General features: G+C 48.5%; 3 protein-coding genes across 13 annotated transcripts in view; all 3 read right to left on the reverse strand.

Moving 5' to 3' along the window:
- The window catches only part of INSR (insulin receptor), a 56,046-nt gene extending 45,758 nt beyond the window's left edge, over positions 1–10,288 (reverse strand). Inside the window, exons 1-2 of the mRNA XM_048287679.1 lie at positions 10,005–10,288; positions 1,715–2,266 (exon numbers count right to left, since the gene is read on the reverse strand). Of these exons, the coding sequence (XP_048143636.1) occupies positions 1,715–2,266; positions 10,005–10,089 (637 nt within the window). The 5' untranslated portion in view covers positions 10,090–10,288. The remainder of the gene's footprint in view (positions 1–1,714; positions 2,267–10,004) is intronic.
- A 6,520-nt stretch (positions 10,289–16,808) lies between these two features.
- Positions 16,809–22,033, reverse strand: USE1 (unconventional SNARE in the ER 1). Its single transcript, XM_048287945.1, has 8 exons — positions 21,890–22,033; positions 21,681–21,730; positions 21,040–21,118; positions 20,387–20,539; positions 20,149–20,167; positions 19,414–19,444; positions 19,014–19,176; positions 16,809–18,804 (listed from the first exon to the last, which is right to left on the reverse strand). Exons 1-8 carry the CDS (start codon positions 22,025–22,027, stop codon positions 18,622–18,624), a joined length of 816 nt encoding a protein of 271 aa, XP_048143902.1. The 5' UTR covers positions 22,028–22,033; the 3' UTR covers positions 16,809–18,621.
- Positions 22,034–22,521: 488 nt separating this feature from the next.
- The window catches only part of MYO9B (myosin IXB), a 41,783-nt gene continuing 40,593 nt past the window's right edge, over positions 22,522–23,711 (reverse strand). For 9 of the 11 annotated variants that reach the window (XM_048287721.1, XM_048287722.1, XM_048287724.1 and 6 more), the window contains 2 exons: positions 23,562–23,689; positions 22,522–23,412 (listed from right to left, as the gene is read on the reverse strand). In XM_048287721.1, the coding sequence (XP_048143678.1) occupies positions 22,976–23,412; positions 23,562–23,689 (565 nt within the window). In that variant the 3' untranslated portion in view covers positions 22,522–22,975. Of the gene's footprint in view, positions 23,413–23,549; positions 23,690–23,711 lie in introns of all 11 variants that reach the window. The other 2 variants (XM_048287732.1, XM_048287730.1) reach the window with 1 other exon arrangement.

Here is a 23,711-nt window from a genome sequence, read left to right on the forward strand (position 1 = left end):
TATCAATTTCTGGGTCAAACAGGCGTGGTGACTGAGCTGAGGCAGGTACTGGACAGGTGTCCTCCAACAAACTCCTGCACCAGAGGCTCAGGAGCTGAGATTTCTGTCCCAATGGTAAAATATTATCATTAAAATATTACATTTCTCCAGGTTTCATGGAAACAGGCAGTTGTTTAAAGGAGAGAAACCATCCATTCCAGTCTGCTGCAGCACAGCCCCAGAAAATTCACAGGAACGAGGGGCATTATGGTCTAGGCACTAAAAAAGTACCAAGCAGAGCTTTAACCTCATGAAATAGCAGAAAACACAGCACGTGAAATACATGAGAAACCAGGTTTCAGAGCTGACGTAACTGCATACCTGAAAGTTTATAAATAAAATGCTTTACAATCTTATTTTTCGTTTTAAAAAAGGAACACACGTACACACTTGCATCTTCTTGCTCATACACTGTTATTCTGGCCACAAAAAATAAGCACTTTCTTTAAAAGGAAGCTGGACAATTTGGGGGTGAGGAGTAGCAGAGGGGAAACCACATTAATTGCATTAGTTTGTGCATACTGGTAGGAATTCCTCCTCAAATTTGGCACTTAGCACTCAGAGCTGCCCTTTAAAGCTTGGCAAGAAATTCTCTCCAGCCCACAAGTTTCCTAATTTCGTCTCAGGACACACTGGTTCATTTGGATGCACGACCTCCAGAAAGGCAGACAACCCTAAATGTGTCACTCTCACCTCAATTCACTTTGCTCCCCCCGTCAAGTCAGATTTAACATAAATCAAAGCAAATATATAATTAAAGCTAAGCTTAAGGTCAGTTCCAAGTTTGGAAAAAACAAATCTGTATAAAATTAAAAGCAACTTTAATACATTTGAGGACTGACGTGGTAACAGCAGTGAGATTTTTTGAACACAGCTTCTCCCCTGAACCAAAGCCCCGGGCTCAAAGCCCTGTTATTTCACCCTCTAACCCCACCCAGGTCCTTTCTCCTCCTTCTCCCTTTCCCCTTCAGGTCTGACTCAGCTTCCAGCTTCTTCTCTGAGCAAACGCTGCTCACTCATCCACAGATCTTACACCTTTTTATGGCAGGAAGGTTTTGGTAAAAATGGAATTGCACCTTTCCAGAATGGGGTTTATTCCATGAAGACTTTTCCCCACTGTTGCGCTTTCACCTGCTGCACCCTTCCAGTCAGTCTGGACTTTCATTCCCTACCCAAACCCTAACAAAGATACTCAGAGTACCAACTACTATACAAGACGCTCAAAGTCCATTAAAATGGTGAGCTCTGGGCAGTTCCTGACTCTCCAGAAAAGCCAAACACAGAATTCTGGATACCTATAAACACAGGTGAAAGAACTGTCCACACAGCCCCATCCCAAAAGTTTTCTCTTCACCTCCTAATGTCAATTTTGAGCCCTGATTTAGGAATCTGTGTTTTCAGGTAGCAATCAATAGGCACCTATCAGTCCTCCAAGAATCCCAGAATGGTTTGGGTTGGAAGGGATCTAAAGCCCACCCAGTGCCACCCCTGCCATGGGCAGGGACCTCTTCCACTGTCCCAGGGTGCTCCCAGCCCCGTCCAGCCCGGCCTCAGACACTTCCAGGGATGGGGCAGCCACAGCTTCTCTGGGCAACCTGAGCCAGGGCCTCACAGGTCCTGACAGGTCAGACCTTGACAGCAAAGCCCCAGCTGAGACCCCGAACTGTGCACTCACCTCTCTGGCAGCGATCGTGCGTCCAGCAGCGCTCGATGAAAATCCCGTTTATCACCGTCGGGGGACAGTTGCTCTTCCCTTTCACAGTGCCCGGGCACACATCTCCACACTCTTCTTTGTCATCCTTGTTGGCCACGATGTAATTGTCTTCCACAGAATCCAAAATCCTGGACCAGTCGATGGTGGACAGGTAGCAGAGCTCGTTGTTCTTCTCGATGCGCACGGCGCCCCGGGTGATGTTCATCAGGTTGTAGAGGCCGATCTCCTTCAGGTGAACCATCTCAAAGATCACCAGGGCGTAGTTGAAGAACAGGCGAGTCCCTCGGATCACAGTGAGGTTGGGGAAGAGGCCCTTCAAGCTCTCCAGGCCGTACACACGGAACAGCAGCAGGTAGTCTGTGATCATGGTCAGCTTGGGGAAGCTGAGTTCACGGAAATCTTCGGGCTTGGTTTTGAACATCAGCAGGATCTGCAAGTGGCCCTCGATCACAGTGCAGTTCTCCAGCATGTTCAGCCGGGTCAGGTTGTTGCGGATGTCCATGCTCCTGCAAACTGGGAGGCAAAGGACAATTTATTTATTTAACAAAAGGTTAATTGTTGTAGTTTTCTAAACGTTCAGTTTTGTCCAACCGCACCGAGCTCCGCTCGGGACACGTGGCCCTCTCAGCAAAGCAGGCTTCAAGTGTTAAGAAATACACTGTGGGGAACGTTCCCTGGTATATGGTTACAAAACAAGAGTATTTCATCATTTTTTCTGCCATCTTGAGTCCCTGCCTGTTGCTTCTATCACGACTGCAGTGGTAACACCAGTCCTGGAACATCACTTGGCGCTCACAAAGGGAAGAGATGTCTGGGCTGTTTTCTTTAGGTAGCTGCCAGCAACACACCTACCTCATCTCAGATCGTGCAATTAATGCCAGGGGATTAGAGGGAGTCATTTAGAATGGTTGCAGGGAGGGGAAGATAGGAAAAGAGTAATGGCCAGAGATGGTAGTGCTTGGGAAGAAAGCAGCAAAACCTGGAAATGCACAAGAGCACAGCCCACGCTCCTGCCCAGACTCTGCTGACAGGAGTAATTTACTACGTTAGTAATTTTTGCCCTGAGCATTCTTTTCAGATGAGGTGTTGGGGCTTTTTTTGTTATTATTTTCTCAAGCGTGCAAATCTCCCTGTCTTGACTATCGGGGCAGTTTATTTCACAGACCCAGTAACCAAAGAACTGGCAAAGTGAACAAATACATGAAGCATAAATTAGAAGGTAAAGCGAATAATAGGAATCCAGGCACCAGCAAAAGGAAAAAGGTTGAATAGGGGAATATTTTTTTAACTCTAAGCACAGGTAAGAAATCAAGAAGGAAATTTGGAGTCCCACACCTGTACAGCACAACAAAACTCCCTGCGACAACCCTTTTGAAAGCAACTTCATAGAAACATCAGCCAGTCCTTAATGTTCAAATCCAGTTGGATTCTTTATGAATTTTTCCTTTTTGAAGACTGCATCCACTCAAAGGATTTTCCCTTTTGTCTACAGCTGGGCCAGTCTCTTCCCTCCCCACTTAAGAACAAAAAACACTCTTTCCTCTTTTTGTCACTGTATGTAAAGTTCACCAACTAAAAAACCACCACATCACAGCTACAAGGGATGACCCAGCCTCAAAAAACTGATGTGAACACAAATATTTCACAGTTAGAATTGTCTGACTCCTCAAGGCTTAACACAGACCAACTGCTGTAGGGGTTAAAACCAAATTCTATGCAAATATCTTAATGATTATTCAAAAATTTGCTCCACTGACTGCAGGGAAAAAAAATTGGCAATACTAACATGGGATTTGAAGCAATCCTATTGCCCAATGGGATTTTTTGGCACTATATCCAAGTTGTTTCATAAATTGCCTTCTGGAAGAAAAAAGCCAACGCACACAGTGCCTCAAGGATTAAGGATGTACTTGGAAAAAGTGGGAAAAGGAACCTGATGACCGGCCAGCAGCAACCTCTCTGCCCCAAACCGTATTGCTGCACATCCCAACCTGGGCTAAAGGAACTGGGAAAGCAACAGATTCAGCTTAAACACTCTGAATATTTCTTTGCAATAAATAACATTGGTATTTCCAAGGATGCAAGTGCATGGCAAGTCAGGACAGTGGTTCCTCCACGAAAGGAGAAGTAATAGAAGGACACGTAAGCAACTGAAAGACTGAATTCAACGTCCAAGTCACCAGTGCAGCTAAAATTACCTGATAAATTCAAAATCCAACATCTTGGTTCTTATTTATTCTTGGTTCTCATTATCGTGGGGCACAGTGGCAATGCTGGGGTGGTACCCACCACCAGCTGCTGTACCACAGGACAAAGTACTGCCTGTTGCAATGGACAGCTGACCCTGAAGTGAAAGGAAAGGTCAAAAAATACAGACCAGGAATTACTTCTGAGAGTCAGAGCTCCAGGCTATTGCTGTGGCTGAAGGCCACGAGATGCATGAATAACCTGAGCACAACTGCCTCTGTCTTTCACCGTTTTGGATAGAGTGAGGTGAGTCACCAGGGGCTGCACACAAGCCCTTCACCCACACTATCCCTGCCCAGCTCCATGGACAGAGCACCTTGAGCACGGGTGAAAAGATCTGCAGTTAGGTATGGTCAGGACGAAGCTCTCTGAGTGCTGTGGCTGCATTTCAGGCTGTGGAAATCTTCCTTTTGTGCAGGAACAGAGCTAAGGAGCTTGGTCTGGAGGAGCTACCCGGGTGGGCAGCTGCTGCATCACACCGGTGTCTGAGGAACAGATCCACAGCCAGCAGGGATTCAGAGAGGATGATCTGAACCCCAGAATGATGTGGGTTGGAGGGACCTTAAAGCCCATCCAGTGCCACCCCTGCCATGGGCAGGGACACCTCCCACTGTCCCAGGCTGCTCCGAGCCCCAATGTCCAGTCTGGCCTTGGGCACTGCCAGGGATCCAGGGGCAGCCCCAGCTGCTCTGGGCACCCTGTGCCAGGGCCTGCCCACCCTCCCAGGGAACAATTCCTGCCCAAGATCCCATCCAGCCCTGCCCTCTGGCACTGGGAAGCCTTTCCCTGTGTCCTGGCACTCCTGGTCTCTGCAGCCCTGGAGTTCACAGCTTTCACCCCTTTCCTTAAACACTCAAAACCAGTTAAATCACTCTGCTCCTGAAGCTTTCAGACTTCTGGAGATCACCACTGACACGAGCCGTGCTGCTCCTGGTCCAAACAGCCCCAAAGCTGCTCAAAGATCTTCCAACCTCCACAAAAAATGCAACCATCTAAACACCCCTGCAGGGTACAAACCTCCCTCGCTTCCAGCTCTCCCCATCCTGACACAGATTCCCCACTGGAGGCTGCAGAAAAGGTGACCAAAGGCTAACAACTCCAAATATTTTGAAAAGATGTGTTAAGGAACAAAGGTTAGCCGAAGCTGAATCTAAAAAGAGATGAGTGAAGCTTTTGAAGAGTTAAAAATATAAATCTACCAGAGCTGGAAGTACAACACCCATGGTCCATCAGCTACTTTTTCCCACATTTAGAGAAAAATCACACTTAATTATTTTTCAGGTTCTCCTTCAATTTAGTTTTTAAGTGATAAAAGGTATCTAAGCTCTCTCTTTTTAACACCTCAAGGATCAAAGAGAATAATAAGGAATTAAGAACATCTGAAATGAAATAACGCTTTTTAGTTGAAGGTTTCTCCATCTTTTCATGCCTTTGAATTTTCAGCAGTTTATATCTCCTGTTCATGCAGTAGCAGCTTAAGTCACCCCATAAATTTATTGTTACCAAGACAACAAGAAGCAGTTTTAAGCAAAGTAATAAGTGTTTTTCCACAGCTTCTCTCGATAGTATTTCTTCTGCAGGGACAGGGGAATTAATCAACCATTCAGTAGGAAGGCAAGGCAGGTTTGATCCCAGAAGAAGGACAGCAAAGTTGAGCCATCAATTATAACACAGACAACCAGGTTTCAAAAAACACATAAATCAGCTTTCAGGGAAATAAAAAACTCACAAATTGATTCTCCAGTAGTAGACCCAAACCTGCCCCTGTGCAAACTACTGGCAAAACCTCCACTACACATAAATTCCTAAATTTCAGCAGAAACAGCAGCACAGCTCTGAGCTGCCAGAGGAAGCACTGCTCCATCCCTGCTACCAAGCTACTCACTCAAAAAACTACTAATTCATCCTAGACATGTTCCATCAGCCCCCCCAGAAAACCAAGCTGAAGCCATGCTTTTTAAAAAACAAACAAACAAACAAACAAATCCCAAGATGCCAAAACCTCTTGGACAAACTGGTTTGGTAACAACCTTCAAGTCCTGAATGAAAAAAACAGGTCCGATGTCAGAGGTTAAGTTTTCAAGATAGAGTCTAACCAGGGGAATAGCTGGAACTTAAACCTTGTTTATAGTAAATCATGTGGATACCAAACCAGAATGATTCACTGCTTCAGAGCTCCGGCCTTTAACAATCAAGACCAGCATAATCTGGCACAGAAGGATCACAAACCATTTGAGGTAACTATTAGTTAATTCTGCTTTTCTTGTAGTGTTTGCTGCCTACTGAATAAACAAACTATTGCAGAAAAATTACACTCGCTTGGGTTGGGTCAAAAGCGTTGCAATTCTACACAAGGCTGATTTTTGGAAGTGGCTTTAGGAAACTGGGAAAAGGACTTTTGGGTGTTTCTTGGGGTAACTGCTAAGACAGGAAAACATCCTGGAGACAGATTAGTGGGAAGGACTGTGTGACAGCTCCTAGCCTACTGCAGCAATCATTTAATAAACATAAAAACCATCAATTGTGACATACGGATTTTTAAGCTTCAGTTCTGCACCTCAGATACCTCAATCTGAGCAAACTGGATATGGACTCCTAAATGAGCCCCTATAAAGCCCCAGCCCCTCAGGGAACATCTCGGGTGCCTGTTACCTCTCACTGCTCAACTTGGTGCCGCTGAACCGAGGGCAAACCCCTCACAGTCTGGCCTTTAAAGCCTGGTTTGGGCTGTCTTTATGCTCCCCTCCTTTGATTCCAACCCTGAACAGCAAACACGACTCATCCTGCCCTGTTTCCACGCAGAGATAACCAGCACTGGAGCGACAGCATCCCAGGAGCTCTGGGATCACTCAGGGTAGCAGCCGGGGTCGATGTCGGTGCTGACACACCTGGAGATCCTCCCTGCTCCAAAGGCAGCAGGAACAGGTTCTACACCTCGCCCATATCAACATCAATCGTATTCCACAAGGCAGTCACCCCAAAACTGACCTCCAGAAAGCTCTGGGGTTTTACACAGTTCATAGACAGCCACTGTGCTGCCTCTCCCCAAAAAAGGGACAGGACACACCGGGGCCTGGGTTTGGTACAGCCCTGCCCTTCTGCACTCACTTTTTCTACTTTATTCTCCTGGGAACAAAATTTCATTCTAGACCGAGTCTCTCAACATCAAAAATTAACACAGGCTTGAGGTGAGACAAGGGAACAGTTTCTTAATGAGTTTATGAGCACAAAATAATCTGTATCAGCCAGATATAATACTAAGAAGCGACCTATTTTATAAGTGTGTTACTACAGCAATACACAGTGAAATTTGTCCCACATGACAATTTACGTAGAGATCTCTCAGCCAGATTCCCAACTCCCACATCAGCAGCAGGCAAGGGAGCACATGTGCAGCTCCCAAATTTAGGGGAAGAGTTCCGAAGAGGAAGAAACATCCTTTAAACTCCAGTGACTGCTTTGATCAGTTTTCTATTAACCAGAAAAGGAGCCCAAAGTAAGCTGCTCCATTAGCAGAAGCCTAAAACTAGGTGAGGTAAATCCCACCCCAAATACCAGAGCTAATGAACTGACAGGCATGAGTCATGTGCGAGACTTATTTCAAGAAGTTGCATTATGTTTACACGTGATTAAAAAAAAATACACAAACCTGTCTTCCTTCCCAAAACAAGATATATGGATCTTCATTTTACACACAGGTCAGGCCTTCTTTCCTTAACCCTTGCTTGTACTCCTGTCAGTGATTTCTGAACTCACCAACTATCTTTAGCCACATGTAAGAGAGGAAGAGTGCTCTCACATGAAGTACTCCTAAAATATTTAGGAAAACGGGATGGATTGAGGAGGAAAAACTCATTATCTGGATGTAAATGTGAACTTTACCATCCACCCCATTTGTCTCCTGAACCACCTGCATCTACCTGCTGCTTGCCCTCAACTCTTCTCCTGCTGCCTAAAGGCACCAAGGGGAAGAGAAATTTACAGGGCACAAGGAAAACCACGGATGGGGGGAATATTGTCACTGGAGAGCAGCGTTACCTCGGGGCCTGTCTGTGGGAACACAGGGCACAGATCTCCAAGAAAGCTGCCTCCATCAGACCCGTTGCTCAGGGAACAACTTGTTTGCTTATGCAACTCTCGTACGTGCATTTCCCCCCCTCCAAGCCAGGCCGGTGCCGGCCCCGCGTTGTTTTCCATCCCCACCGTGGTGCTCCATGACCTCACCATTCCCAGAAAACAGAGTCAAGCACCCAGAAAATAGAATCAAACACCCCAGCAGCTGAAAACCTTTCAAATTAGGGACTTGATGGTCCAAATTGTCTGTAAAATACTTCATAAAGTATTTGCACTGTAAAAATTATATGGAAATGTTCCAGCCCAGGCTTTGCTTTGCTGTCTTGTTCCTCCATCCATGAACTCAAGAGTACATTTTCCTACCACACTGTAACACAGCAAAGCTTAGGGAGTTTAGGACATAAACATGCTTGAACCCCAAAAAGCAAATATGATTTAAATAAATAACCAAATCACAGGCTCCGCTGTAGCAGTAATAATAGTGTTTTCAAATTAGGAACTGCTGGACTCCAGTGGCACACATATTTATTTATTATTAGTGCTATATGTCAACTGCCTTTTCCATCTCTGTTGGAGGCAGGCAGGTTTGCCCACAGCAGCTGGGACTGACCCTCCCAAGGTAACACAGTGTCACCGGCTCCTTGTAAGGTTTCAAACGTAAAAATATGTATGAGGGAAGAAACTGAAATATGTGGCTTATCCTATTGCTGGAAAAAGAGGCTGTCTTACAGGAACATCCTGCTTTATTCCCCGAATCCCATACATATCCCGATAATGCCCACCTCTGTATTGTCTACACTTGAACTGATTCTCTTGCTCTCGCTTTTTCAGATGGGAAAGCCAACAGGCAGATTGTCTGTAGGAGACACGATCCACAGATCCAGTTAGCTGTCTTTAAATAAATATTTTCCTTTTGTCAAAAAAATTTGTAAGAATCGCCCAAAATTAAAGAACCTCTCATTAAAAGGATTTCCTGAGCAAGTTTATTTAACGTAACCCATCAAAACAGCTCGTAAGGCTTAACCTCAAGCCAGCCGTGGGTTTAACAAGCTTGTGACCTCCAACACAACATCTTTATACCCCTGTCTTGTATTTTACAAGCCCCTGTGTACACACAGAGCCTCCCCCGGGAGCTCTCCCATCTTAATACCTGTGGATTTGGCACACTACCTAAAAGTGGTTAAAGGCAAAACCTCCGTGTCTGGCCACACTAAACCCTCCTGAAACAGGAGCCGGTTCTGAGGCAGCCGAGGAGCGGCGGGGGCAGAGGGCTGGGGAGGGCACCGGGGAGGGGACCCGGGGAGGGGACCCGGGGAGGGGACCCGGGGAGGGATCAGAGAAGGGACCCGAGAAGGGACTGGGGAAGGGACCGGGGAGGGCAACCAGGAAGGGACCCGGGAAAGGGACACGGGAAAGAATCGGGGAAGGACCGGCGAGTGGATCGGGGGAGGGGACCCAGGCAAGCGGCCGGAGAGGGATCCGAGAAAGGGACCGAGGAAGAGACCCTGGGAAGGCGCGGGGAGGGGACTGGGCAGGGGACCCGGGGTGGAATCGGGACGCGGGAAGGGATCGAGGAGGGGACCGGAGAGGAGCCCGTGCCCTTCCCCGCGCCTGCCCCGGGCGCGGCCCCCGCTGACCCCCGGCCCAGCGCCCGCCCGCGCGGGGCCCCGCGGGCCGGGACGCGCCGCTGAGCGCGCCGGGGCAGCCGCTGCCCTCCCCGCGGCCGTCCCCGCTGCAATCTCGGCCGCCGCCGGGCCCTCCCCGCCGGCCCCGGGCCGGGGGTGAAGGTGACCCGGGAGCGCTCCGGGCCGCGGCCGCGCTGCCCGCGGGCCCCGCGCAGGTACAAAGGGCACGGCGGGGCCGGGCCCGCGCCGCCGCCGCCGCCGCCGCCGCCGCCGCCCCCAACCCTCCCGACCGGGCCCCGACTCACTCTCGCCCCGGCCGCGGCCGCACCAGGCTCCCAGCACCATGGCCACGGCCAGCGCCGCCGCCGCCGCCGCCGCTCTCGGTCCCATCCCGCGCCTCTGCCGCGGCCGCCGCCGCCCGGCGCGAATCAGAGCCCACGGGGCGGGCGCGGGGGCCGGGCCCGGCCGAGCATCGCCGGTGGAGCCCCCGCGGAGCCCCTTTATAGCGCCGGGCCCCTCCCTGCCCGCGGTGTCGGCCCCGGCCCGGCGGCCCCTTCCAGCGCAGGCCGGGCTGGCGGCGGCGCCCCGGCCAGTAAACAAGGGGCTGCCCCCGTCAGCTGGGAGCCGAGCGGGGCGGCCGCAAGAGGCGGCGCGGAGCGCGGGCACGGGACGGGACGGGCCGGGGGAGGAGCAGCGGCAGCATCCATCCACCCAGCATCCGTCCGTCCATCCAACCATCCGTTTGTCCATCCATCCTTCTAGCCGTCCGTCCGTCCACCCACCCATCCAGGCCGCCTGTGAGCCCTGCTGGCGCTGCCCAAGGAGCCGCTGTGGCCTCGGTAGCGTTCAGCGAGTAAAACGCAGGAGTTCAGCAGCCTCACCTCGCTGTGGGTTCAAATGGAAAGGGAGTTGGGTTAGGTTAGAGATTAGGGAAAATATTTTTACTGGGAGGATGGGGAGGCCCTGGCACAGGGTGCCCAGAGCAGCTGGGGCTGTCCCATCCCTGGCAGTGCCCAAGGCCAGGCTGGACGGGGCTTGGAGCAGCCTGGGATAGTGGAAGGTGTCCCTGTCCATGGCAGGGGTGGAACGAGATGGTCCCCAAGTGTCCCTTCCAACCCAAACCATTCTGTGATTCTGTCCCACTGTCCCCGGTGCTGACAGCCCACACTGAGAGCGGGGCTGCTGCCCTGGCTGTGCCCGTGTCCCTCCTCCTCCTCTCGGAAAGCATGGATTGCCCTAGACCTGAACAGAGCTTGGGATGAGGATACTGTCTATCACTGCCACTGCTTTCAGTATCATGGAACCCAAACAGCCATTGCAGATTTCTGGTTCTTTTTCCAGTGGGATTCACCATTTGGTGCCTTTTTTAATCATCTCTGTGCTGCACTCACACTAAGCCATGACAGTACGTTTCCTGGCAACTTCCAGTAATTTTATCTGGCTCTTGCTTTCAGCCATTTCTGCGAGACAAATGAGTTATAAACTGCTGGAATAAAGCCTTTTTTAATTCAAAAATGCTTGGCAAATAGACATTCTTTAAATTTTTTACCCCACCATCTTTAGCTTACAACAGAGCTCTCACTTCTGCATGACATTAAGGGCCCCTGGGCAGGCCAGTGGTGACCAGCAGGTCACTGTGCCTCAGTCCCTTTGTCTGCACACTGAATTGCACTATGAGTTTACCCTATTTAAAATACTTTGCGTTGCTTTTCCAGGTAAAGAATCACTGCAGTTGTCCCAGGGACACGACAGTGTGAATGAGGGGAGGACTGGTCAGTGAAATCATGGCTCTGTTGGTGTGATTCACTCCCTGACGTTGTTTGAGGTTTCCCTGTTGGACAGGGTAAGGCTGGTGGCCTGATTCGACCAGCGTAAGCAGGATTAGCTGGGATGGTACCTATGCAACAATAACTACATCTTGACATTTGCAGACTATTTAAATGATGAGATGAAAGGCTCTGCTTAAGTGGGGATGCTTTCTCTGTCATCAGCACAGCAGATGTGTCTGCACAGCACAGGAGCTGTTGATTCAGCCCATTGGTGTGCCAGAACCACCATCACGGGAAGGCATTTCCCTCATTTCTGTCCTTTTTTCCCAAATCCATGCTGCTGCCCTCGAGCTGACAAGTGCAGAGAAACTCGGAACCCCACTCATTCTGGAATACTTCAGGAAGTATTGGCAGGAAGTAAGGGCAGTTAAGGAATGGAAATAAACAACAAAAGTATGTGTTCTCTGCTTGCAAATTAACCTGCTTTATGACTGTAGACTTTGCATAAAACAGACAAAGCCAAACATCACCTGGACAGCTTGGGCTATGTGGAATTTATATTGTGACTGTAACAGCAACCTGCTCTTGCTTACTCACTTATGTTCTCAGTGCCTTTCATGTAATAATGATATCAGCTTACACATTGACACATGAGGATTAAAGGCTACAGATTTATTATCTTTCCTTAAAATACTATTTTTAGTTTCTAATTACTGATTAAGAACATCGGGGTGCAACCTTTCCAGCATCTTTCCCATACATTCACTGCTACATATTCATCACGCTACAGTGCACTTGGTTTGCAATCAGATAAACCAACAGGAGCAATGTGGGCGCTAAGAAACTAAGCCAACACCTGCTTACTCTTTTTTTTTTCCAATAGCTGCAATGCAGGCTCTTCTTTAATTCCTGATTCAAGAGGCTACAGAAATCACCTATTAAATATTGGCAATAGTCACATTTCTTTCTCTCCTCTACAGATGTTTTATGGTTTAGTTCAAATAACTTGGAAATAAGCAGGGATAAGTGTCTGCTATGAACTGTGACAATCACAAACCATGGGGATTCAGATCTGAATCCTCCTAATAAAACAAGTACAGAGAGACTTGCAATAGAGTGTATTCATCTATTTGACCCTAAAAAACTTACTTATTTTGGTTTGATCCATTCCTTACTTAAATCATAGAATGGTTTGGGTTGGAAGTGGCCTTAGAGACCATCCCATCCCACCCCTGCCATGGGCAGGGATGCCCCCCACTGTCCCAGGTTGCTCCAAGCCCCGGCCAACCTGGCCTTGGGCACTTCTAGGGATGGGGCAGCCCCAGCTGCTCTGGGCACCCTGTGCCAGGGCCTCCCCACCCTCACAGGGAACAATTCCTTCCCAATATTCCATCTAACCCAGCCCTCTGGCAATGGGAAGCCATTCCCCCTTGTCCTGTCACTCCAGGGCCTTTTCCCAAGTCCTACCACTCTGTCCTACAGATGCCTCCACATCAAACCAACCTAAGTGTGCCAGCTTCCCAACAGATCACTCCTCCAGATCAACGCTGCTCAGAACTGAAGTCCTTGGAAGTCCATCCCTGGAGCAGGAACCACGTTTGCACAAACAGGTAGGGACAATGACTTTGTACAGCAGCTTGAATGTTGCAGCAGTGACATCCTTGTACTGACACAAGTGCACACAGAGAGAGAACCCAGCTCAGCTCCCAACCACCAACACATGGAGCTTGCTGAAAGCTTCACACCTTGAAAACCAAATATATCTTTCTCCCTATTCACTGAAACACATGTCTGGGTTTTAGGCTGTGTGTCATTAGCCATGCAAATTAAAGTTCATCGCTAATTAACCAGCCTGGGAGTAGTCAAGGAACACAAACTTAGTGCCCAAAAGGAGCTTTGGAGCAGTTGACTCACCAAGAAAGTTCATTGGTACCAATTCTGTTTTAAGAACCAAAATGCTTGAAACCCAGTTCATGAGCCAAAGCCACACAGCAGCCTGGAGGCTGAGCTGAGGTCAGAATTCCCACTTTCTGCTGCACCAGTTCAGTGTGGCCTTCTCTTAAAAACAGGTTGCAACTGCCTGGGTGAAGAGTTACCCCATGGCTCACGTTGCTCTGTTCTCGTTGATTTGCCAGGCACTCTTTCCTGCTCACACATTTCTCACCAGGCAATCTGCACGTTATGCAGCCTCCTGCCCTTTGAAGATGCAGCAGAGCTGCTGTTGAAGCCAACAACAGCCAAGTCTCTGCATCACTGGCAGGATGTTGCTGCGGAGGTTTACGGGATTGACTTCTCAGTGACTAAACTTAAAGCTGAGAGTACGGGAGAGCTGACCTTGGAAAATTATCTCATCCTGTTTAGAGTCACACAGAACCATTTGCCAAATCTCTTAATATAAAATATTTCACGTCATGGATTGACAGAGTTCCTTTCTTACCCTTCCTTCCGTCCACACCAAATCCGATAAGTGACTTCTCTCAGCGAGAAGGCTCAGAGGATGGAGATCCGGTCACTTTATGTGCTAAGGACAGAAGTCTCAGCTTTTTACTGTTGAAACAGGAAACACTGTCAGATCCTTCTGGAGAATTCTATTGTTACATGAGCAAATACAAATTTTGGCCAGGGTGAAAATGGCAGAGGGCATCTCTCCATTACATGCAGGTCAAAGATCCTGGAAATGAAGGATGCAAATTCCAGCTCTCCATGGCCAACTGCAGCACTGCCTGTGTCACTTAATGCCTAAATGTCACTTTAGCTTTCTTTGTCCAGTTTCTGGTTTTGTGCAGTTTGAGCTTTGGATGTCACAGAGGCAGATGCAATATTCGAGTTACTTTCAGTTCCTTGTCAGAATACTTTTGTTCTAATCCAGCATCAAAGTTTTCAACTTGAAAGAACCAAAGTACTGTCAGCATTCCCAACCTGAGTCTGGTGAGCAGGGCCCAGATGTGAGACAGCCAGACAGATGTGGCCTTCGGCCCCCTGAGCCTCCTCGCCCTCCATCCTTCTCGACAGCTTCTGCTGCTCGCCTCAGCCAGCCCCAGGTGTGTTTTGCACAAGCTGCTGCCAGGCACGCTGCTCTCCATCAGCCACCGCGTGCAGGGCAGCGGCCGCAGCCGCGTCACTGCCCCCAGCATGGCCATGCCGGCTTCCAGCCCAGCCACCAGCTACACCGGTTCTGATCCACAGCTCGCCCCCAGCCCCTCCTTCTTTGGTTATTTCCTGACACTAATGCCTGATTTTGTTGATCCAGAGGCTAATTTGGAGGGAGCACTGGTGATCTGGGCAGCACCAGGGGTTCACAAACCCCAGCTCTGTGCTCTGCGCTGCTCAGGGTTTGCGTTTTGGACGAGCCAGAACTCCCAGTTCCCGTTTGATAACCGGTTTGTTCTGTCGCTGGGAGACACGCCCTCCCTCTGTAAATGTTACAGATCAGGCGTATCTGATCCATTATTCACTAACTGCTGCTGCTTCCCACTTCCAGCCCCTATTAGAGGGAGCGCTCGTGCCAGGAATGTCACGGTGGCATCATGTGACAGGTGGTATTGATTTAGCGCCCTTGGGGTTTAATGTCACTCTCGTTCAGTGGGACACACGGCGAGTGCACACGGATTCCCAGCAGTGGGGCAGGTCAGGACAGGAGCTCCCAGCCAGCCCCATGCCAGGTGCTGGGACTTTGGAATTACATCAGGAATTCTGCTGCAGACATTTGAATACCTGCTCTGAGCTGCTACAGCACTGTCATTACAGTTTTTATTATTCATAGACTCACAGAATGGTTTGGGTTGGAAGGATCTTAAAAGCCCATCCAGTGCCACCCCCTGCCATGGGCAGGGACACCTCCCACTGTCCCAGGCTGCTCCAAGTCCCGTCCAACCTGGCCTTGGGCACTGCCAGGGATCCAGGGGCAGCCCCAGCTGCTCTGGGCACCCTGTGCCAGGGCCTCACCACCCTCACAAGGAGGAATTTCTTTCATAAGAGTCTAGGTTGCAACTACAAATCATAAGACCCGATTCTGAGGTTTCATGGCAAGTTTACAGCAGACAAACGAGAAGGGAGGTGATGCTTGGTGTCACACAGGGAACAGTCAGGAGCAGAAGCCTGCTCTGCCCACTCCCTCCTTTTCACTCTTTACAGGATATTCCCTTTTGGCAGAAGTGCTGCCAGTTTGGGGAAGCTGTTCACAGCCTCTCAAGTCTGATGCACAAACTGCAAAGAAAACCCAAGGAACACGTGCCCAAAACCTGGGACTGCCCAGCCACAGGAGCCATCGTACCCAGTGTTCTGCTCCTGCCACTCTGCACCCTCACCAACAGCCTGTAAACAATCCTTCCAGCACATTCCATCTGGCTGTGATGAGGACACTGCTTAAACACTGAGCATTTTAACACACGGAGTCTCTGCCACCAACGGTGTTTGCCAGAAAAGCTTAGACTGACCTAGTCACTGCTGCTGCCAGACTGAATCGGTGCATCCACTGGCCTGACATGACCCAAGCCTCCAGAAGATTTTTGGTTTAATTTTCTTTGCTGTCTCAAAGTAGGTAGTCTGCCAAGAAGCCGAGCAAGGCCCAGCCCTGTGCCTGATAAACATCTCCCCATCTGGATTTCCCAAGCTTTTGGGAAAGTTAAGCAACTCTCATAGAAGGCGATTTCTATACATGATGTTATTCTGTAGAGAGCTGCACATCGGAGCCCTGTGCCACGAAGTGGAGCTGAGGGCTGGAGCAGCAGAGCATCCACCACCCCCCCCCAGGTTAGTCAAAAATAAAAACTGTCGTTCATCTGGGAAATGTCACAAAGCCCTGAGTCATTGTTTATTCTAAATAGCACCAGCTCCCACCTTCAAAGTGGTGTTGAATGACTCCAATTGCTAAATGATCTCGAGAAAAGCAAAGACAACAACAGAGCCTTTGTGTGCAGAGTTGCTGGCAGCTGAGGCAGGGGATCCGTTGGGTCGGGGGAGGATGGAACATTCTTCCACCTGGGAGAGAACCCCCAGGAAACAGAGGCTCAGTGCTCAACGGCCACTGGTGATAACAAAAGGTGTTACAGGGTTCAATCCTGGCCGTTCATTCAAAGTAACAAACACCCACGAAATGTCAATGGTCAAAAGTTAAGTGGTTTCTGAACTCACTCCATGCAGGCTTCTTTGTAAATCGACTGCTGTGACTTGGAGGGGTAGATGTTTTCTAGGAGACAAGCTATCACTAGCAGTTCCCTTTCACGTCTTTCCAATTGAAAATTTCCTAATTTGTAAGCGCCAAAAAGTTATAGGCAACCCATTTTGCTGATAGCAAAATTCAGTTGCAAACTTGTCTGCAATGATGCGCCAAATCTTTTGTAAGCTAGGAAAAAATAATTTATTTCAACTAATAAAGAGGAAAATGTTATGGACAACGAAGCATTACTGCTGCATCCCAAAATCTCACACACAAAAACCATTCCAGCACCACATTCAGCCTCTAAGCGAAGAGCTCGGCACTGAAATGCCTCCAGGGAAAGTAGTAAACAATTAGAATTGAAAAATAATTTGGTGACACAGCATTGACTAATGAAGCACAGTGAAACGTCAAACATTACATACAGCTGAAGAAAAACAAGTGGGAAACGTAGAAATGTCCATAAATGGATTGCTACAACTATAAATTCCTAAAAAGTTCAAGGTAAGTACCAAGTTTGAGCAGAAGGAGCATATCACAGATATCTGAGTAGCTGGAATTAAAAGCTGTACCCCATAATATAATTATTCTTTTGCTAATCCATAAGTGAGTGGCATACTAAATTGCAGACATCCTGTTAAATGAACCAAAATTCTTTGTGTAAAAAATGTTAACTGTCTTCATCACCAGAGATGGGTTTGTACAGAAGAGAGCACAGCTCTGACACAGAGCCTGGTGCTTTGGGATGTGTTCAAAGCAAAGCTGGATTTTCCTAAAGAACCCAGTTGTGACAAACAGCTCTTCCCCCACCTTCCTCGGGCCTGTGGGTGCTGGGGTCAGCAGCCAGGCCTGGCACAGCCCATGGTTTGGTTCCAAACCAAAGCACAGCCAGGGTCACCTGCTGAACACGATCACTTTCCAGAGTACAGCTCCACAAACACCAGCAGGGATGCTGAAAACAGAAGGGTTTGCTTTCAGCTTATCACAAGCACCTACAAAGACTCTCAGGCTGTCACACAAAACCTGCTTTACTGAAGTCTCCAGGTTTTTCTAGCAGCAGCACTGTTTTAAAAGTATTAGTTTATTTTTTCTCTGTTTTGTTTTAGTGAACTCTTAAGACAACACTTAACACGAATAATTTGCTCAAAAAGAAAGGCTGAATATTTTTTAAATAATTATTTCCATCTTGAAGACAGCACCTTCCTTTGCCCTCATCTTACAGTGCAAACATGTTTGCACAGGTGAGGTCTGTGCCACCTGCAGCACTGTGTACACAGTTCTAAGGGGCAGGGTCACAGTGTTTCCTTCATGCAACGGCATCAACACAACAATGAGAAGTGAGAACATTTGCACATAAAAAAGGAAAACAAACACCGCACAAAAAGCAACTCCAGTTCTGTAATAAGTCTAAACTGGAGAAGATTGTAAAGTCCCAAATACCCATCTGGGAAAAAGGTGAGCCTGAGAAGAGTTTTACCTGTTGATACTCTGAATCTGAGCCAGGCAAGCACCTGAACAGCAGAATTCTCTTCCTACACCTGCAGCTGTGTATGTACAGAACTGAAATTAAATATTAATTAAACATCCTGTTGGCAGCAAGCTGCTAGGTCAGTACAGAAAAGCTGTGAAGACAGGAAAGAGTAAGACTTCAACTGTTATTTAAATTTGTATTGACTAAACACCTTTTAGGAGTCATAACATTTGTCACAACCACATTAAAAATGACTGTATTTATCCACTAAAGAACTTGTTAGCAGCTCAGTGTAAATTCTCATTGTTACCTCAGCTCTCCCCTCAAGAGGCAACAATAGTCACCAAGTAAACAAGTATCCAAGAGTGGAAAGCCTTCCCCAGGAAACCCTCCACTGCCTGCACAAGGAGGAGATGCAAGGTAGACCTTGGACAGCCTCTTTAAGGACACTGACCGTGACAGTTCTCACACCAGCTGAGCTTTCCCTCTGCACTGCAGGCAGCTTTGAATAAAATGAAACAGAATCATTTCAGTTTGGGGAAAATCCTAATGAAGAGAATCATGCTGATGAATATAAAACAAACTACAATTAACATTATCCAAAGCAGCCAGTCAACGGATTTCTTGGCGTGCTGTTCCAGGCGGTCAGACTCATCCTTGAGCTTCTCGAAACTCTGGTCTGCCATCCTGAGGGAGTGTGACAGTGTCTGTGGAACAAAGAGAGCAAACAGTGTCAGGCTCAGAGCTGCCAGTTCTGGCAGCTTCCTCTAACAGAGAAAAGATTCAACTGCAGAGAGGTATTTCCCCGAGTCTCCCCAGTCCAATCCCACCTGGAATCGAGCTACAGGATTTCACACATCAGCACTTGAACCTTGTGGGTTGCAAAACCAAGGGGTCACAGCTCAACATGCGCTACCTGGTTGTCCTGTTTGATCACGTTCTGAGCAGCCAGAGTGTTGTTTTTGAGGCTTCGAGCCAAGCTGAGCATTTCCTCAGCCAGCTTCTCCTGCATGTCCTGGTGGTGCTGCAGCACAGCATCCAGCTCCACTGCTGACTGCTTCTCGTCTGATGCGAGGCCTCTGCAAGAGCACAAGGGAAAAAAAGGGATTTACACTTCCTTGTGGGTCAATCTCACAAGTTTTCCCCAGGTTTTACATCTCTACAAGACAACAAGGTACATTAAGTCAGTGAAGCCATTATATTTTGGTTTCTACCAGCAGACATTTCATCCAATTTAAAGCATATCTGGGATTTAAAGGTCATTGGGAAAATAGTTCCCAAAACACTGAGCACTGGAATGAGAAATTTTGACTTACTTTCGTTTCCTTATGCTCAACTCCTCAGAATCTGAAAAAAAAGTGTTTAGCGTGTTATAAATTCCTGAGCAATCACAGGCTGAAAAAACAAGTCTCCTGTAAGGGATTTTTGGATATCCAAATCCTACTTAGCCTCTATCCCAAGGAATATGGGTGTCAAAGGCCTACCTGCTTTCTGCAGGGAAAAGAGGACATCCAGCATCAAAAGAGAGGAAAAACCCCAGCTGAATCATATCCCTGAGGGCAGGGTTTCAGCCCATGTGTCTCGGTGTTCTTTCAGGACACGTTAGATTGGCCCAGCTCCAGCCGCTCTACCGGTAGCCATGGAAACCTCAAATTAATTCCTCCCAGCTCCCTACGTGAATAACATGGCTGTGTATTCCAGAGGAACTGAACAACACCTACTCAAAGCACCCAGAATCACATGATCTGCTCAGAGCAGAAGGAGCAACAATAAATTGTCCCTGCTAATTCTGTAATTAGAATGTCTGTTTTTGCATGAATGCTGCAAAAAGAGGTTCCTGCAAGTCCCTCCCACCATTGATAACAACACTTATGCTTTCATCTGTCAGGGCTTTTGGTTTAGTTTTTTTTTTTAAATCTACTGTCTTGAAAAGAAGTGAACCACTAAATTAAAAGTACACTTCGGGAAATCTTGAACACCTGACCTCCCTCTTCCCCTCCCTGCAAGACTCAGGTTGACTACGGTCAGAAGAAACAACAGATCAAACTTACCATCAGTAGCCAGGGAGTCCTAGGAGGAGAAAGAGAACCAAAACAGCAGATTACAAAGGGTCAGTGATAAAGGACAGCCCTGCAGGCCTGGCAGAGTGCTAGCACCCTGGATTTAGAGATAAAGACATGACTCCCTACCCAGCCTGGGACACTTCTCAAACACAGCCACCCAGGGCAGCTGAACACAACCAGGACAATCTGTAAAGCAGCAGCAAAGCAGAAGCAGCACTGAACATACTGTGCCAAGCAGCTCACTCCTCATCTGGCCCGTGCACCGCGCCTTGGTCTGCAGATGGACGGTTTTGGTGGCTGGGGTTCTCTCCTTGGCTGTCGTAGGGGTACGCCCAGGGGCCAGGAACTGGTTTGCCAGAGCCTTTTCCATTGATGAAGACTGGGAATGGGAAGAAGCAATGAACAGTCATGGATATCACGTTCTGCAGTAAGAAGCACCTGGGTGTGACCCACAAGGATGGGGGTGCAATCCCACAGCTGCTTCTCAACAGTGAATCAGCCTGAACAGCAGCACTGACTGCACCCCACTGACTAAAACCCATCTTATTGGCATTTCACAGCTCTCCAGGTGCACCTGGGACCATCCAAGAGCAGTGTCAGGCCTGAGGGACAGTACCTGCCTTTACATCTCACAGCAAAGGAGCGAGAAAGATGTAGGCAAAAGTGTACTTTGATTTTGAAAAGAAGTTTCATGCAATACCTCCTTTTAACAAAATATGAATCCAACATATTTATTCAAGTTTTCACAAAGACTGGCTAATAAGATTTTAACAACTGTTATTTTGAGATGCAAGATAAAAGTAAACATAGGAACCAGGCAATAGGTGAATATAAACAGAGAATACTGAAGTCTTTTCAAGCTGAACTAGTAGATCTTACCAATTTTTCAGCTTCTAGGAGTCCCTTTAGGAAGTCCACTTTGCGAGAGTATTCATTCAGCAGTTCGGGGGCTGGCTTGCTATTGGAATTGAAAGGTAGCAAGATGAAAGCCAAAAGTTACCAGCATTTTCTACTGTTCTACTTTCCAAATAAAATTTTTTAAAAACCCCACATGGTTCTTTGAAAAAGCAGAAATAGCCTCAGGTTGGGAATACACTTGCAACCATCTGAAAATCACCTTTTCCAAGGCAGGGAGGGCTCGGGGCACAGGTATTTCCACAGGGAAGCATACACACTGCCACGGTGTTTGTGGGTTATGGCTGACTTACATGTACGATATTATCGAATCACAGTGTCATTAACGTTGGAAAGGACCTCCAACATCATCAAGTCCAATCTTCGACTGAATCCCTCCATTTCCACTAAACCATATTTCAAAGTGCCACATCTGCTCTCTTTCTGAACACTTGCAGTGACGGTGACTCCCCCACTTCCCCGGGCAGCCCGTTTCAATGCTTAACCACTCTTTCAATGAACGAATTTTTCCTGGTATTCAACCTAAACCTCCCCTGGCACAACCTGAAGCCGTTTCCGCTGAAGCACAAACCCACATCGGGCACCCAGGGGCTCAGAGCGCTCACCTGGACTGCTTCTTCAGCTCCCGGAGCATGTCCTCCAGAGCAGCCACATACTGAGGGCAAAAAACAAGACTTTAAGCGACAGCATTAAGGAGAAATACCCTGTCTGGCAAAGGCTGCGGGTTTAACACCACAGCGCTCCCCGTCTTGGTTACTGAGGGGCCGGACGCGGTGCTGCGGGCAGAGGGGCGGGAGGGGCGCGGCGGCCTCACCTTCTCCAGCCGCCACTCCTCAGGGTCCCGCCGCTCCGCCGCCAGCGCCTCGCACCGGCTCAGGAGCCGCATCAGGTTCAGCTCCAGCCGCGTCGCGGCCATGGCGGCACCGGAACTCGCCTCAGCGCTGCGCGCCATCTTGGGGCGGGGCGCGGGGAGGGGCGAGAAGCGCCGGGCGGGCCGTGACAGCCCCGGTTTATTTAAAATAAAAAAAACACCCCGAAAGCACCCCAAGGCCAACCCCCGCACACGGGCACAGAGGCGGCTGCGGCTCGGGGCCGCTGGGACAGGGTTGTGGCGGCTGATGTGGCCGAGCTGAGCTCTTCCCTCACTCCAACGTGGCGCAGCGCCGTGAGGGGCCGAGGCACGGCCGCGGCTTCAAGGCGCTGATGGGGAATCGCACCTCGCCCTCAGGTGTGTCCCCGCACAGAGGTGAGGCGGCTCCGCACAGCACACCCAGCACGGGAGCTCCGGCTTTGCTCCAACAGCACCAAAAGCCTCCCCCGCCTGAGCCTCCTTTGTGCTTCCCCTTTCCCCGTCCTTTATCAGTACTTCATAAAAACAGTAACCCGAGTAAAGGCTTCCTTCGGAATAAGTTGCTTGTTAGACAAACATCGATAAACTACCAGACGTATTTTTTAAAAGTGCAATGTTTTAATAAACGTTTTTATACATATTGGTCTCAGTTAAGGCTATTACCACATTAACAGTTCCGTAAACCACAGAGAAAATTGTCATAAAATCATACAAAAAATTAAGGCAACACACATTGACCTAAACTCACTCTTGGTCCCATGAGAGTCCATTGTAAGGCAAATGGGAAAGGCACAGCAGCGGAATGGGGGGGCTTGTTTCCTGTACACTCAACCCATGTATTTATTCAACATTAAGTTTTACTTTCTTTGCAAGGTTTTAAATTAAAGTGGAGAGTATTTGCTTTCAACAACCTTGCTTAACCCTTACAGTACTGTACATTTCCAGGCTGCCTTCCCCGCAGCCACTTAAAAGACCATGAACAAGTTCACAGCCTTCAAAGGGTTAAAGCCAAAGCTGTGGTCAACTTCGAGTCCAGAGAGCTGAAGAATTTCACTTCTCCACACAGGGAATGTGAGAGTAAGGGTCTGAGAACCTGCGTTTGAGTTTTGCTGTTGGTTCGTATTCATCCACGAGTTCCTGAGCGTGGGCCAGTGCAGACCCTTGTGCAATGTACACCGAGTGGATGCTGTCAGTCCGCCTTGCTGGCTGCTCCCTCCGTTGCACCATCTGAGACTCTTCCTTAGGGAAAACCTCATCCTGGGATTCTGTACATTTGAACATCCCGGGAGGAAGTTTTATGTTTGCTGTTGGCATCACTGGAGTTCGACGGGGCACTTTAATCTTGGACAGTGTTAAGGAGTATCTGCGCCTTGAAGCCAGGGATGCAGAGCAAGAATTTGAAGAGGTTTGGGGGAGAGAAGGCACTTCGCAAATGTCTTTGGCAGGCACGCTGGAGCTCTGAGCACGGCAGTGTAATCCAATAATTGCTTTAAAGAAACAAGATACTTAGAGACTGATAGCAGGCCTAAAACGTAACTCGATACGAGCCACTATGACCAGACAATGTTTGGTCACCTGGCTGTATGCACTGAAAGATGTAGAATAAAAAAAAAGCACATACTACCTTAATACTGACCTTCGGTATCCATCCGGCCTGGTTTGTCCTCCAGCAGGCTCTCTGTGCTCGCAGAGGTCTCCGAGTCCACGTTTTCCTCGTCGGAGCCTCGCTGATCGAGCTCAGGTAGGCGGTAAGTGATGTCCTCCCTGCATCAAACAAAGGCTGCAG

The sequence above is a fragment of the Corvus hawaiiensis genome, chromosome 28 (genome assembly GCF_020740725.1).
Source record: "Corvus hawaiiensis isolate bCorHaw1 chromosome 28, bCorHaw1.pri.cur, whole genome shotgun sequence".
NCBI lineage: Eukaryota > Metazoa > Chordata > Aves > Passeriformes > Corvidae > Corvus > Corvus hawaiiensis.